General features: G+C 41.3%; 1 protein-coding gene across 4 annotated transcripts in view; it reads left to right on the top strand.

Moving 5' to 3' along the window:
* LOC120517595 (CD44 antigen-like) overlaps window positions 1–15423 on the top strand; it is a 45762-nt gene extending 30339 nt beyond the window's left edge. For all 4 annotated transcript variants that reach the window (XM_039740029.1, XM_039740007.1, XM_039740014.1 and 1 more), the window contains 2 exons: window positions 11690–11768; window positions 13929–15423. In XM_039740029.1, coding sequence (XP_039595963.1) covers window positions 11690–11768; window positions 13929–14118 — 269 coding nt within the window. In that variant the 3' untranslated portion in view covers window positions 14119–15423. The remainder of the gene's footprint in view (window positions 1–11689; window positions 11769–13928) is intronic.
* The last annotated feature ends 582 nt before the right edge of the window (window positions 15424–16005 follow it).

Genomic DNA, 16005 nt, shown 5'->3' with positions numbered 1-16005 from the left:
TATAATTTTGAGTCGTATAATTGTATGCTTTGCGCATATGGAGCTCGGGTGAATTCTCTACATTGCTACTTTCCACTCCTTTTCTGATATATTAATTGAGAGATCTTTTTCCCAGTGTCCTCTTGGATCTTTGAAAGGTAGGGATTGTAAAATGATTTTATATATTTTAGAGATGGAGTCTAAGTCCTTGAGAATGAGCAATATTTTTTCCAGCATGGATGAGGGTGCAAGATGTGGAAAATCTGGAAGGTTCTGTTTAACAAAGTTCCTGATTTGAAGATAGTGAAAGAAATGTGTAGCTGGAATGTTAAATTTGGAATGTAATTGTTCATAGGATGCAAAGACGTTGTCTATATAAAGATCTCTAAGCAAGTTAATTCCAAATTTTTTCCAGATATTAAAAACTGCATATGTTTGTGAAGGTTGAAAGAGGTGGTTCTCTTGCAGAGGTGCCACAGATAGAAGCTTCTCCGTCTTAAAATGCTTTCTCCATTGGTTCCAGATTCTAAGTGAGTGGAGCACAATTGGGTTATTAGTGTATTGCCGATAACGTGTGTTTATTGGAGCACAAAGCAGGGAATATAAAGAAGTACTGCAGGATTTTACTTCTATTGCGGACCAAGCCTGTGTATGTTCTTCTGTTTGTGTCCAGGTTCTTATCGCCTATATATATTTGCCGCCCAGTAATAAAACTGGAAGTTAGGTAGAGCCATGCCGCCTTCTGCCTTTTGTCTTTGTAGGGTCGTTCTTTGGATGCGTGGATGTTTTGAATTCTAAATAAATTAGGTTATTGTTGAATCTATTTGCCTAAAGAACGATTTATTAATGTATATTGGAATGTTTTGAAATAAAAAAAGGAGCTTAGGAAGAATATTCATCTTAACAGTGTTAATTCTTCCAGCTAGTGTGAGATGAAGGGTTGACCATTTATGCAAGTCTTGTTTAATTTTTTCCATGCAGACGGAATTTTGTTGATATAGAGCTTTATGTTTACTTGTGATGTTTACCCCGAGGTATTTAAACTGTTCTGCAATGATAAAAGGTAGGGTATCTAATCTAATATTATATGCTTGAGAATTCACAGGAAAGAGTACACTTTTATTCAGATTAATTCTGAGACCAGAGATCTTTTGAAATTCTGTGAGAGCTGTTAAGACTGCAGGCACAGAATTTTCTGGGTCCGAAATATACATCCATCCATCCATCCATTTTCTAACCCGCTGAATCCGAATAGGGTCACGGGGGTCTGCTGGAGCCAATCCCAGCCAACACAGGGCACAAGGCAGGAACCAATCCTGGGCAGGGTGCCAACCCACCGCAGGACACACACAAACACACCCACACACCAAGCACACACTAGGGCCAATTTAGAATCGCCAATCCACCTAACCTGCATGTCTTTGGATTGTGGGAGGAAACCGGAGCGCCCGGAGGAAACCCACGCAGACACGGGGAGAACATGCAAACTCCACGCAGGGAGGCCGAAATATACAATACCATATCATCTGCATATAATGAGATTTTCTGTTCCAGTCCTTCTCTGATAATCCCCTTTATCTGATCAGTATTTCGACAGTGTATTGCCAGTGGTTCAATGGCAATTGCAAACAATAGCGGTGACAAGGGGCATCCTTGTCTAGTGCCACGTTCTAGTTTAAAGTAATCTGAGCAAATGTTGTTGATGCAAACTGAAGCTTCTGGGTTAGTATACAGTAATTTAGTCCATGCACAAATGTTCGGGCCAAACCCAAACTTCTCCAATGTAGTAAAAAGGTATTTCCATTCAATCATGTTGAATGCTTTTTCTGCATCCAATGATAATAATATTTCTGGGGTGTTTGATTTAGTTGGTGAGTATATTACATTAAACAGGCGTTGAAGATTTGAAGATAAGTGTCGGCCCCTAATAAATCCAGTTTGGTCTTGTGATATTACCGAGGGGAGCACCTTCTCCATTCTTCTAGCTATGATTTTAGAGAGTATTTTAACATCATTCAGAACTGAAATTGGTCTGTATGATGCACATTGTAATAAGTCCTTATTTTGTTTTGGAAAAACAGTGATTAGTGCTTGGCGAAAGGTTTGAGGAAGAGATTGGTTATCTCTGGCTTCTGTAAATGTTGCTAATAGGAGGGGAGCTAGCTGAGCGGAGAATTTCTTGTAAAATTCTGCAGGGTAGCCATCAGGGCCTGCTGCTTTCCCGCCTTGGAGTGACTTTATAGCATCTAGTAATTCTGATAACGCCAGAGGTTTATCAAGTTCCTCTGCACTAAAAGTGTTTATTTGTGGTATCTGTAACGTATCCAGAAATGCATTAGATTGTGTATTGTCTTCTTTAAACTCAGTAGTATATAGGGATTTATAGTAGTCTCTGAAAGTGTGCATTATATTTTTGTGTTCATGATTTTATCTCCGTTCGTTGGTGATTACTGAGATTGCGTTGTGCACTTCTTGCTTGTGAATTTGTTGAGCTAAAAGCTTATTAGCTTTCTCTCCATGTTCATAGTAATGATGTCTGGATTTGTAAATTAGTTGTTCAGTTTCTTTAGTTGTCAAGAGGTTTAATTCTGAATGTAGAGCCTGCCTTTTCCTATGTAGAGTCTCGCTTGGTAGTCTGGCATGTTCTTCATCTATTTTAGTAATTTCGCTTTTTATCTCTGCTACTTTCTTGGCTTCTAATTTATTTCTGTCCTCTTAAGAGGGCCTTAAGAGTTTCCCAGAGTATTCCTGCAGAGATCTCTGAGGATGTATTTGTCTCTAGAAAAATTTGATTTGTTTGGATATAAATTCTGTACAATTCTCGTCTGCTAATAGAAGTTGAGGCGCCATCTGCGGGTGAGTGTATGGGGCTTAGTAATTTTAGCTCCAAGATCATAGGTGCATGGTCAGAAATAACAATAGCATTGTATTTGCAAGAAGTTATTGTCTATAAAGAAGTAATCAATCCTTGAGTAGCAATGATGTACTGGTGAGTAGAAAGAATATGTTCTTGAATTTGGGTTTAAAACCTCCAGGGTCTGATAAGTTGTGATCAGTTATAAACTTTGTAATTATCTTTGCGGTGTTAGATGCCGTTCCCCTGTGGAGAAGTCCTATCTAAAAGTGGATTTAAACACAATTAAAGTCCCCAGCCATTATAACTTTATGAGTGTTCAGATTGGGAATGGATGCAAATAAATTTTGTATAAATTCCTTATCATCAACATTAGGTGCATAAACATTTATCAAAATCATTTTACAGTTAGATAAGTCTCCCATGACCATTACATATCTCCCTTCAGGATCCAATACTACATCTGATGCTACAAATGGTACTGTTCTATGTATGAGAATTCCCACACCTCTAGTTTTCTTTGTAAAACTAGAATGGAACATTTGGCCAGTCCAGTCTTTTGCAGCGAACTGATCCTTGCTTAGTAAGTGGGTCTCCTGTAAAAATACTATTTTAGCGTTTAGACCTGTTAGGTGAGAGAGTACTTTCTTTCTCTTTAATTCGTGATTCAGGCCTTTAACATTCCAGCTCACGAAGTTAACTGTCCCATCATGGAGACATTGATTCTGAGTTTTTGATGTCATTTTATAGTCTTAACTGGAAGTGAGACAGCTTCGGCCTTAATTTCCTATTTCCCCAAGAGTTATTGCCATGCAGCTTATTATTACGTTGGTAGTTATAATTATAAAGATTAAAGGATAGATTAGGTATAGATCAAGCCTGCTCTCTTTCTCTCCCCTTAACCCCCCACCCTCCCTTTTGCCTCCCCAAGTGAGGCTAAACCCACTTCACAGTCCCAGTCCTCTGACATACCCAGAGCCAGAGCACGTCCAAAGCAAAACAAGCCCCCATGTAGCGGCGTTTTAGGGTTAAAAATAGAGATATCTATTACCAATATAGTCTAAAAAAATTGTGCACTTAAAATATATATAATCTTCAGCAATCTTAATGTATTAAGATAATACACCCGGATAATAAACCCAGGGAATGGTGTTTGTCCAGAATCCGCATTAATGCAATAATAGTAATAACAATAAACCAAGGGTACGGTGTTGAACAGTCTCGCTTAGGGTAGAGAGAAAATAATTAAATGATTAAAAAAAAAAAAAGAGAGAAAAGAAAACTAATTAAGCACAATAAAACATAAACAGATAGCGTCCTACTAATAATGAGTAATAATGAGAATATATGATGATAAAAACCCATATTTTAAACAAATAGATCAGACAGTAGATTATTAATCCTTGCCATATCATTAATGACCATGACTCACTATTATGTATCAGAATAGTCCCGGGATCAGCTTTCTTAATTCCTTTTCTGCTTCTTCCTTGCTAGCGAAGACATAGAATTGACCCTGCAATTCCACTTTCAGTTTGGCCGGATACAAGAGGCTGTATTTGACGTTGGCTTGCCGTAACCGCTGTTTAATGTTGTAGAAGGCTGCGCATTTAGTAGCTGTTGCTGGAGAGAAATCAGGGAAGATACGAATGTGGTTATTTTCATATATAATCTCTTGCTTGTTTCTGAGGAGTGCCATCACCTCTAGCTTAAATGATAATCTTTCAAAGCGAATGATAAATACTGTTGTGGTGAGCTGGCACCCTGCCCAGGGTTTGTTTCCTGCCTTGTGCCCTATGTTGGCTGGGATTGACTGCAGCAGACCCCTGTGACCCTGTAGTTAGGATATAGCAGGTTAGATAATGAATGGATGAATATATATGTATATACTCTCTCTCTCTCTCTCTCTCTCTCTCTCTCTCTCTCTCTCATATATATATATATATATATATATATATATATATATATATGAAAAGCAAGAGACGCATAAAAAGGTTTGGGGCGCCATTGTGAACCCCATATATTATGTTAGTCAAAAAAAAGGAAGTTTGCGTGAAAGAAATAATAAATGAAATCTTAGTCAAATGGGAGTCTTCTTCAGACTTGTCCAAGATGGCGATACAGCCAGCTATCAGTGTTGTGACCAGGAAGGGGCGGGTTCAGGAGGGCAGAACATATCACGCTTTTAGGATAAGATGCTACGTTTGATGTTACAAATGAGATTGTTTTATGTATTAAGATTCCCACAGCTCTATTTTAATTTGTATAGCCAGAGAGAAAATTTGGTCCATCCAATCTCTTTCCAGTCAAAATTGGTCCTTATTTGTTACAGTAAGTAAGTCTCCTGTAAGAATACTACTATTTTGACATTTATATATATATATGTGTGTGTGTGTGTGTGTGTATATATATATATATATATATATATATATATGTATGTATGTATGTATGTATGTACGTACAGTGGTGTGAAAAACTATTTGCCCCCTTCCTGATTTCTTATTCTTTTGCATGTTTGTCACACAAAATGTTTCTGATCATCAAACACATTTAACCATTAGTCAAATATAACACAAGTAAACACAAAATGCAGTTTTTAAATGATGGTTTTTATTACTTAGGGAGAAACCTACATGGCCCTGTGTGAAAAAGTAATTGCCCCCTGAACCTAATAACTGGTTGGGCCACCCTTAGCAGCAATAACTGCAGTCAAGCGTTTGCGATAACTTGCAATGAGTCTTTTACAGCGCTCTGGAGGAATTTTGGCCCACTCATCTTTGCAGAATTGTTGTAATTCAGCTTTATTTGAGGGTTTTCTAGCATGAAGCGCCTTTTTAAGGTCATGCCATAGCATCTCAATTGGATTCAGGTCAGGACTTTGACTAGGCCACTCCAAAGTCTTCATTTTGTTTTTCTTCAGCCATTCAGAGGTGGATTTGCTGGTGTGTTTTGGGTCATTGTCCTGTTGCAGCACCCAAGATCGCTTCAGCTTGAGTTGACGAACAGTTGGCCGGACATTCTCCTTCAGGATTTTTGGTAGACAGTAGAATTCATGGTTCCATCTATCACAGCAAGCCTTCCAGGTCCTGAAGCAGCAAAACAACCCCAGACCATCACACTACCACCACCATATTTGACTGTTGGTATGATGTTCTTTTTCTGAAATGCTGTGTTCCTTTTACGCCAGATGTAACGGGACATTTGCCTTCCAAAAAGTTCAACTTTTGTCTCATCAGTCCACAAGGTATTTTGGCAATCATTGAGATGTTTCTTAGCAAAATTGAGACGAGCCCTAATGTTCTTTTTGCTTATCAGTGGTTTGCGTCTTGGAAATCTGCCATGCAGGCCGTTTTTGTCCAGTCTCTTTCTTATGGTGGAGTCATGAACACTGACCTTAATTGTGGCAAGTGAGGCCTGCAGTTCTTTAGACGTTGTCCTGGGGTCTTTTGTGACCTCTCGGATGAGTCGTCTCTGCGCTCTTGGGGTCATTTTGGTCGGCCGGCCACTCCTGGGAAGGTTCACCACTGTTCCATGTTTTGCCATTTGTGGATAATGGCTCTCACTGTGGTTCGCTGGAGTCCCAAAGCTTTAGAAATGGCTTTATAACCTTTACCAGCCTGATAGATCTTAATTACTTCTGTTCTCATTTGTTCCTGAATTTCTTTGGATCTTGGCATGATGTCTAGCTTTTGAGGTGCTTTTGGTCTACTTCTCTGTGTCAGGCAGCTCCTATTGAAGTGATTTCTTGATTGAAACTGGTGTGGCAGTAATCAGGCCTGAAAATTGAACTCCGGTGTGATACACCACAGGTAGGTGATTTTTGAACAAGGGGGCAATTACTTTTTCACACAGGGCCATGTAGGTTTGGATTTTTTTTCTCCCTAAATAATAAAAACCATCATTTAAAAACTGCATTTTGTGTTTACTTGTGTTATATTTGACTAATGGTTAAATGTGTTTGATGATCAGAAACATTTTGTGTGACAAACATGCAAAAGAATAAGAAATCAGGAAGGGGGCAAATAGTTTTTCACACTAGTGTATAGTGTCAAAGATTGGACTTCTTTGCTTGTTTATTAATAGAAATTATTGAACGTGTTCAGCTTTTTCAAACAATCTGTAGAACATCAGCAAGCATTTCATTTTTTTTCTCGAAAAAAACATGTAAAAAGCGTTGCATTTTTTTGGGCTCAAAAAATCACATTTTTATTTTTTACTGTAAAACAGTATACAGTCAGAAGTGTAAAGAGAATAAAAATGATACAAATACTGAGTGAGCGTCAGTTTCGGACACTTCACCACATCCACAATGGTGATACAAATTGAACCACCTTCATTAGATGGGACTGTGGTATATGGGTCCACGGCTCAGAAGAAGGTGGCCGATTTTAAATAAATCAATAATGGATGTGCTTGTGCTGGTGAGAGCGATCGTCTGAGAAGATGGCGCGTCTTCAGGTTGGTGAGTTGCCTTGCCAGCCGGCATGTGCAGCCGGTCTGGTTGTCTCATTATCAGCCTAGGGCAGCAATCAGGTGATCGCACCTTCGACTGATCCCCAGCATAAAAAAGGGGGTGCAAGGGATTTTAAAGGCCAATTGGAAAGTAAGTGCAATAAAAAAACACGGACATTAGAGTGGAGGTTAAAGAAAGAGAAGAGGGCCGGAAGACGCAATGGAGAGACAACGACATGAAGAGAGTGGGCTCGAGAGAGAAAGTGAACCCTTGGAGAGGTGAGGAGTGTGTGGCCGACACTCGGGGCAGTTGAAATGAATCACTCCGGTTGAGCAAGTGTGTAAATGACTCGCCGCAGAAGACAGGGAATGAATGCAGCAGGGGTCAAGGAGGCTTGGACTGAGAGCCCCAATATGAGCGTCACAGCCTTTGATGAGCCGAGCCCAAGTCCGGAGAGGGACCCCGTGGCAGGTTGGCTGAGTCTGTCGGCAGGGCGACTCCTCCGCTGCGACGCCCGTACGGGATAAGCAGAGGAGACGTCAGTTTTAAGAAAGATGCATCAGGCTTTTAGAAGAGGACAGTGTCCTGCCAGATGGTTTTTAACCTCCCTTTTAATGGATTTATCTACTTGAACTTTAATCTCCACTTTCACTTTTACTGGATTATTTATTTATTACAGATTTTACACGGCACTTTTGAACATTAATTGGATTTGGTTTTTTTAATTTTTTTTTTTAATAAAAGCACTGAGCACTGTTTCACCTTCCTCTTGCTTTGTGTGGTGCCCTCATTTGCTTGGCTTGTCCCTCTGCAGTGTCATCGGCGGTGGCAGGTTCACAAGACTCCCATTAGCGTGGGACTGACCTTCACTGTCCCAGGGACATACTGGAGAGTGTTATCTCAGATAATGACACCAGCGCACATCTATGGACGCTAATCTACCCACATCACAACAAGCTCACACGATTCTCAAATTAAAAATGTTCAGATTACAAAGTAAGACAGGCAGAGTGGGAGTGAGGAATCTTTAACTTAATGCTCCATTCAGGTGGGATTACTTTTAATACCAGGAGGTGAGCTAAAGAACTTATTGCTGGAGGACCTCTGCAATTTTTAGCTCTGACTTCATTTTCATTTTCCCTTCTATACAAAGTCCATCCGTCCATCCATCCATTATCCTAACACAGGGTCACGGGGGTCTGCTGGAGCCAATCCCAGCCAACACAGGGCGCAAGGCAGGAAACAAACCCCGGGCAGGGGGCCAGCCCACCATAGGGCACACACACACCAACCAAGCACACACTAGGGACAATTTAGGACCATATGATGATGAGTTGTACCTCTAATTTATTTATATAGCACATTTAAAACAACATAGGAATGCTGTGGCCAAAGTGCTTTACAATAATAGAATAAAAGAAAAATGTACAATTAACATGAATAACATAAATAGAAATAAAATAAATGAACATAGATAAAACAAATAATAAATAGAGGTAATGCTATGTAATCACAATGAGGAAGCCATCAGTATTACTGAAGGTCACGTAATGCAAGTGAATAGAAACGAGTCTTTAATGTCGTTTTGAATTGTCGACGACTCCTTTATGTGACGAGTAAAGAGTTTCACAGATTAGGGGTCCACAGCCCTGTCTGTCCCCCTTAGTTTGACACTCGGTACGAGGGACAACAAGAGACAAGTGACCAGAAGATCTCAGCACTCTAGATGGCTGGTATAAAACACACAGTTCAGATAAATAGGCAGCAGCGAGCCCATGTGAAGATTTAAAAACTAGCAACAAGATTTGAAAATCAATTTGAAAACTAACAGGCAGCAGCCAGTGTAAAGAAGCTAAGATTGGAGAAACAGAGTCGGACTTTCTTGTCCCAACCAGAAAGCGAGTGGCAGCATTCTGGACCAACTGTAAACCTGCGTATCAGAGATTTGCTGATCCCAGAATACAGCGAGTTGCAGTAATCGAAGCGAGAAAAGATAAAAGCAGGAGTAGCTTTCTCAAGATCCCTAGAAGATAATAAAGGCTTGATCTCACCTAATAGACGAAGCTGGAAAAAGCAACTCTTGACTACAGAATTAACTTGTTTCTCAAAAGAGAGGTTACTGTCAAAGATAACACCAAGATTGCGGACTTGAGGTTTGCAAAAGACAGAGAGAGAGCCGAGAAGTCCAAGACCAATTTGGGCTTTAGCTGATGGACCCGCTATAAGCACCTCCATTTTGTTTTTATTTCAGATCAAGAAAATTATCAGCCATCCAGGATCTCAGTTCAGAAAGTCAGTCTTGCAGTTGATTTATTGCAGAGTTGCAGACGGGAATATAAACCTGAGTATCATCAGCATAGCAGTGAAAAGAAATGTTACATTTCCTAAAAATAGCTCCAATAGGGTGAAGGTATATAGAGAATAAGATAGGACCCAAAATGGATCCCTGAGGAACACCATATTTAAGAGGAGCAGTAGACAAAAAAGAGGAATTTAAAGTCACTGAAAAGTGTCTACCAGTTAGATATGACCTGAACCAGTTAAGAGCAGCTCACTGAAACCTTTTAGAAATTGGGAGTGCAATCTGTGACAAGTAGTTTAACCAAGCTGTGTGCCATTTGAAGTTCTCCTTTGCTCCTGGTGTGAAAGGAAATGCCTTGACACAGGAAAAAGGTTTGGGGCAGCCACCCATATACTCGAATAAGGCTGCAAAGAAATGAAAATTGGTAGTGCAGTTGTGTACAGGTCCAAAACAGAACTGAGTTGACAAGCGGAAGTTAACTGGTATTTAGGGCAGGTTGGCAGAAGTGATGTCATCGAGGCCGGAACAGGAAGTGACATCATCAGGTCCAGGCAGAATTTCTGATGTTTGGTCTGCAGGAATAAAAGAGAGAGGTTTACTGCACTCCGCCACCCTCTGGCTTGGTGTGGAATTACCTTCTTTTGGTCCTTTTGGCTGCCTCCCATGTGCACGTGTGTGACCCCTCCTTATTAATGGACATGATCTCAGCTGGATCTCCGCTGAAGCCATGCCTAAAGTAACGGAAGAATGACTCATGGTAGCGTGACCAGTACTTCTATAGTTGGCCGGATTTGACTAATGAAGAAATCTGCACCAAAGAAAATCTTTATAACAGGCTCTGTATGTAAACAAGGTGGGCATGAAGGGCATGGCACCATGTTAATCTAGGGTTAAGTGCAAAAATCCTTTGTGAACCTGGCTAGGTATGTTGATACTCCAGCATGAACAAAAATATATTAGCTAAATGGAGAACAAGGCATTTGAGGGAGAGATCAGAATTAACTGAACGATTGATAGATAGGAAAGGCACTATATAATAGATAGATAAAGTATGTATGTATCTATCTATCTATTATATAGTGACTTTATCTATCTATTATATAGTGCCTTTCCTATCTTATCTATCTATCCCAAGTGGAAATTCCAGCAGCAGCATACTGATGAAAAACAATATTAAATTAAAGAGTGATAACAATGCAGGTATAACAGACAATAACTTTGTATAATGTTAACATTTATCCCCCCTGGTGGAATTGAAGAGTCGAATAGTGTGGGGTCTCCTCAGTGTGTCAGTGGAGCAGGACGGTGACAGCAGTCTATCGCTGAACATGCTCCTCTGTCTGGAGATGATCCTGTTCAGTGGATGCAGTGGATTCTCCATGATTGGCAGGAGTCTGCTCAGCGCCCGTCGCTCTGCCATGGATGTCAAACTGTCCAGCTCCATGCCTACAATAGAGCCTGCCTTCCTCACCAGTTTGTCCAAGCGTGAGGCGTCCTTCTTCTTTATGCTGCCTCCCCAGCACACCACCGCGTAGAAGAGGGCGCTCGCCACAACCGTCTGATAGAACATCTGCAGCATCTTATTACAGATGTTGAAGGACGCCAGCCTTCTAATGAAGTATAGTCGGCTCTGTCCTCTCTTACACAGATCATCAGTATTGGCAGTCCAGTCCAATTTATCATCCAGCTGCACTCCCAGGTATTTACAGGTCTGCACCCTCTGCACAGTCATGTTTGATGATCATGGGGTCCATGAGGGGCCTGGTCTTCCTAAAATCCACCACCAGCTCCTTGGCTTTGCTGGTGTTCAGGTGTAAGCGATTTGAGTCCTGAAGAATGAAGTAGTTGTAGAGTCTTCATCAAAACTTTTATTCTCACGCAGAGTAAAAACAGACATCTCTTATGTGTGACCAATCGGTAAGTGGTGGAATACGGTTCTCATTTTGATTCCTGCTGAGTATAAGATGACAGCAGGCTGTTCCAAGGGCATCGTCCAGGGACATTGGATTGAGCTCCAGATAGGTGTTATTGTACTCGAGGCCTTCATATTCTGTATGGACAACTTTTGTGTGACATTTAACTTCTTTATCTTCTATTTCAGACTGGCTGATCATTTCTGCTGTCATCGTGGCCGTGCTAATATTCAGCTTTGTCTGCATTGCTATTGTGCAGAAGCAAAGGTAAACAAACTTTTATATATATTTATATATATATAATGTGTGTGTGTGTGTTTGTGTGTATGTATGTGTACTGTGTGTTCTCTCTCTCTCTCTCTCTCTCATATATATATATATACTGCTCAAAAGAATTAAAGGAACACTTTTTAATCAGAGTATAGCATAAAGTCCATGAAACTTATGGGATATTAATCTGGTCAGTTAAGTAGCAGAGGGGGTTGTTAATCAGTTTCAGCTGCTGTGGTGTTAATGAAATTAACAACAGATGCACTAGAGGGGCAACAATGAGATGACCCCCAAAACAGGAATGGTTTAACAGGTGGAGGCCACTGACATTTTTCCCTCCTCATCTTTTCTGACTGTTTCTTCACTAGTTTTGCATTTGGCTACAGTCAGTGTCACTACTGGTAGCATGAGGCGATACCTGGACCCTACAGAGGTTGCACAGGTAGTCCAACTTCTCCAGGATGGCACATCAATACGTGTCATTGCCAGAAGGTTTGCTGTGTCTCCCTGCACAGTCTCAAGGGCATGGAGGAGATTCTAGAAGACAAGCAGTTACTCTAGGAGAGCTGGAGAGGGCCATAGAAGGTCCATAACCCATCAGCAGGACCAGTATCTGCTCCTTTGGGCAAGGAGGAACAGGATGAGCACAGCCAGAGCCCTACAAAATGACCTCCAGCAGGCCACTGGTGTGAATGTCTCTGACCAAACAACCAGAAAGACTTCATGAGGGTGACCCAAGGGCCCCATGTCCTCTAATGGGCCCTGAGCTCACTGCCCAGCAGCATGCAGCTCGATTGGCATTCGCCATAGAATACCAGAATTGGCAGATGCACCACTGGTGCCCTGTGCTTTTTACAGATGAGAGCAGGTTCACCCTGAGCACGAGACAGAAGTGAAAGGGTCTGGAGAAGCTATGGAGAACATTATGCTGCCTGTAACATCATTCAGCATGAGCAGTTTGGTGGTGGGTTAATGATTGTCTGGGGAGGCATATCCATGGAGGGTCACAGAGACCGCTACAGGCTTGACAAAGGCACCTTGGCTGCCAATAGGTATCAGGATGAAATCCTTGGACCCATTGTCAGACCCTATGCTGGTACAGTGGCTCCTGGTGCACGACAATTCCTGGCCTCATGTGGTGAGAGTATGCAGGCAGTTCCTGGAGGATGAAGGAATTGATACCATTGACTGGCCACCACACTTTCCTGACCTAAATCCAATAGAACACCTCTGGGACATTATGTTTTGGTCCATCCAATGCCACCAGGTTGCACCTCAGACTGTCCAGGAGCTCAGTGATGCCCTGGTCCAGATCTGTGAGGAGATCCCCTACAACACCATCTGTCATCTCATGAGAAGCATGCACCGATGTTGTCAGGCATGTATACAAGAACACAGGGGCCATACAAAGTGCTGCGTCCAATTTGGAGTTGCTGCAATTCAATTTGGGCAAAATGGACCAGCCTGCCACATCATTTTTTCACTCTGAGTTTTGGGGCGTCTTTGAATTCAGGGCTCTGTAGGTTGATCATTTTCATTTCCATCAAACGATGTGGCATCCTTTCATTCCTAACACATTACCCAGTCTATATCAGTATAGATATCCAGGAGGATTTCTTTTTCCCATTGAGATCTGATGTGTTTTCAAAGTGTTCCTTTAATTTTTTTGAGCAGTTTATATATATAATGTATGTATTTATATACATATATACTTGCTGCAGAGGAGGTGGAGTGTAAGGGAGTATAAACGAGGTTGAGAGTTTTTTTGGATTCTAGGGATGGAAGGAGGTGTAGGGAAGAGTAGTGTGGGAGTCAGTGGATGTACAAGTCCTCCAGGTCTTAAAGACAGACTGACTTTTTCAGTTGTCCCCTCATCACCTCTAATGGCAGCTTTTTGTCACTTAATGTCACCTCTTCTCCTTCCATCTGCCCTGGCTTTGTTCCTTCCTTCCCTCTACTTATGTTACCTGCTGAAGGCTATACAGCTGGTATGTGGTGTTCTTATCCTTCTTTTCTTTTCAGTTAATGTTTTTCCTTGGCGGATACACACTGACATGGACTTTCACTAACTCCACTTCCAAATGACTACGTAAAGTGACCTGCCATCAAGAACGAGTCATCAAAGAGATGAAATTCTGTTTTTCTTTTTGCTTTTAGGCACAATAGGAAGAGGCAGAAGCTGGTGATCTCAGGCCAACCCACTGAGGGCAATCAAGAGGGGACAGCCCAGAAAGAAAGGGATCAGGAAATGGTCCTTCTGATGAACCAACAGAAAATAATGGAGAATGGAGGCACAAATGAAGACTCCACAGTCATAATACTTGATGAGCAAGTAGATCAGGTGTAGTTGTGTGGACTCGCGCATCGGGAGGAGACGTGTGACCATGCTACTGAAACAACTTGTGGGAGGGGTTTGTGTTTGTAAGGGGGGGGGGGGTGGGCTATAGAGTTAAAGTCAAGATATTTATAGAGGCGCCCCGCCGACCTTCTTTTACACGGCTTGTAGAAGGCAGGACCCAGGACTGTTAACCAAAATGTCTGAAAAACCTTTCACGACATTCCTGACATCGCTATCGCTCTTGCGTTTTTTATCAGGCATGACTTCGCTTATCAAGTCCAGAGAAAGCGGAAATTTCACCAAGGGTGCCATCTGAAAGACGCCCGCCTACCCAAGAGAGACATCCTCCCACCCATGCAGCCACACTTTTTCTGCGCCTGCTCTTTCCATTACAGACTAATCTATAGATCCACAACGTCTGTCCATCGACTGCTCTCACGTCATTGTCAAAATCTCAGTGCTGGTTTCACCTTTTTGGGGTGGAAAAGTCACAGAGTTGATCCATAGTGTCGGAAAATGATATTTTAAGTCAAATTTCCTCAATACGTTTTATTAAATAAGCCATGGGTACCCCCAGTGTTACAAAGATGTGCCTTATAAAGATGAATGGTCATTAGTGATGGTCCTCACAAAATTCATTTCGGTTTATCTTTTCAAGACTCCCGCTGATAGTACCCGCTGTGGCATCGTTAGTCAGTCAGGGTGAATTTTGCAGTGAGTGTTGATTTGTTCGTTTTTTTGTGTTACGTTTTCTGCCTTTGGATTTGCACCAGAAGTCGTTTATTCAATACGTATTGTACTCGTCCATCCACCTGCCAGCGGCGCGCCGTCCAGAAGGGGGCGCTTGTGTGCCGGAAAATACCCTTCACTCAATCTACACTTCACTTTTATTTGTGTTATTTTTGGGCTGCTTTTATTTAGCTGTTATGATTTGGGTAGTTAGTATAATATGGTGTTATTTTGTTTTTATAAAGCAGCCGTCAGCTTTATTCTCAAACTGTCTTGATACTATTTGAAAATATGATAAAAAAAAAAATGGTGGGTTGGACCACCTTGCATATTTTATTTTCCTACTTACAATTTTACACGGATTTCGGATCTGCATACTCTTAAGTAAGTTGTGCCCGAATGGTGGCGATGGGGTTTGTTTCTTTTATTTGATGTGTGTTTACTGTTTTTAAATAAAGTTCCTTTTCGTTTTTTTTTTGGATATGGAATCGCCAGCTTCTTTCAGTAATCAGCCTCTGTGCCTTCTTTGGGAATTGTGAACCAGGAGGTCTATTTGTCATTATAAAATTGGGAATGAGGTTAAGATCGAACAACGTGTACTATATAATTAAATATTTCATAAAAGCAAGATTATGCATGTGCCATCTTTTATAAGAGTGTCTTGAAGGCTTTCACTGTGCAATGGAAACCCTCTCATGAAATCAACAAAATGACCTTAAATACAGCTACCCGGCAAATTCTGCCATAGACAGGAGGTAGACGGTGCCGTGTAAACTCCTAATTGTGCTGAGATATGATGAATACACACAAGTGGGGAGCACAAAATTGACTACATGAAGAAAAATAACCTCAAGAAAGAAATCTAAAATAAAAAATTGGGAGTGGTGTCCCCTGGACTTCTCGTATATTCAGATATGGGGATGGATATTTGAGGTGTAAACCGCAAGACAATGATATTTTTATATTATGTACTTTAAAGAAACATCCATTCATCCATCCCGCGATATCTTAACTACAGGGTCACGGGGGTCTGCTGGAGCCAATCCTAACCAACACAGGACACAAGGCAGGAAACAAACCCCGGAATTACAATTTTATTATGGGACAATTTAGAATCACCAATGCACCTAACCAGCATGTCTTTGGACTGTGGGAGGAAAGCCACGC

The sequence above is a fragment of the Polypterus senegalus genome, chromosome 1 (assembly GCF_016835505.1).
Source record: "Polypterus senegalus isolate Bchr_013 chromosome 1, ASM1683550v1, whole genome shotgun sequence".
Taxonomy (NCBI): Eukaryota; Metazoa; Chordata; class Cladistia; order Polypteriformes; family Polypteridae; genus Polypterus; species Polypterus senegalus.
Note: the sequence above shows the minus strand (reverse complement) of the source record. Positions and strands in the feature narration are given on the sequence as shown.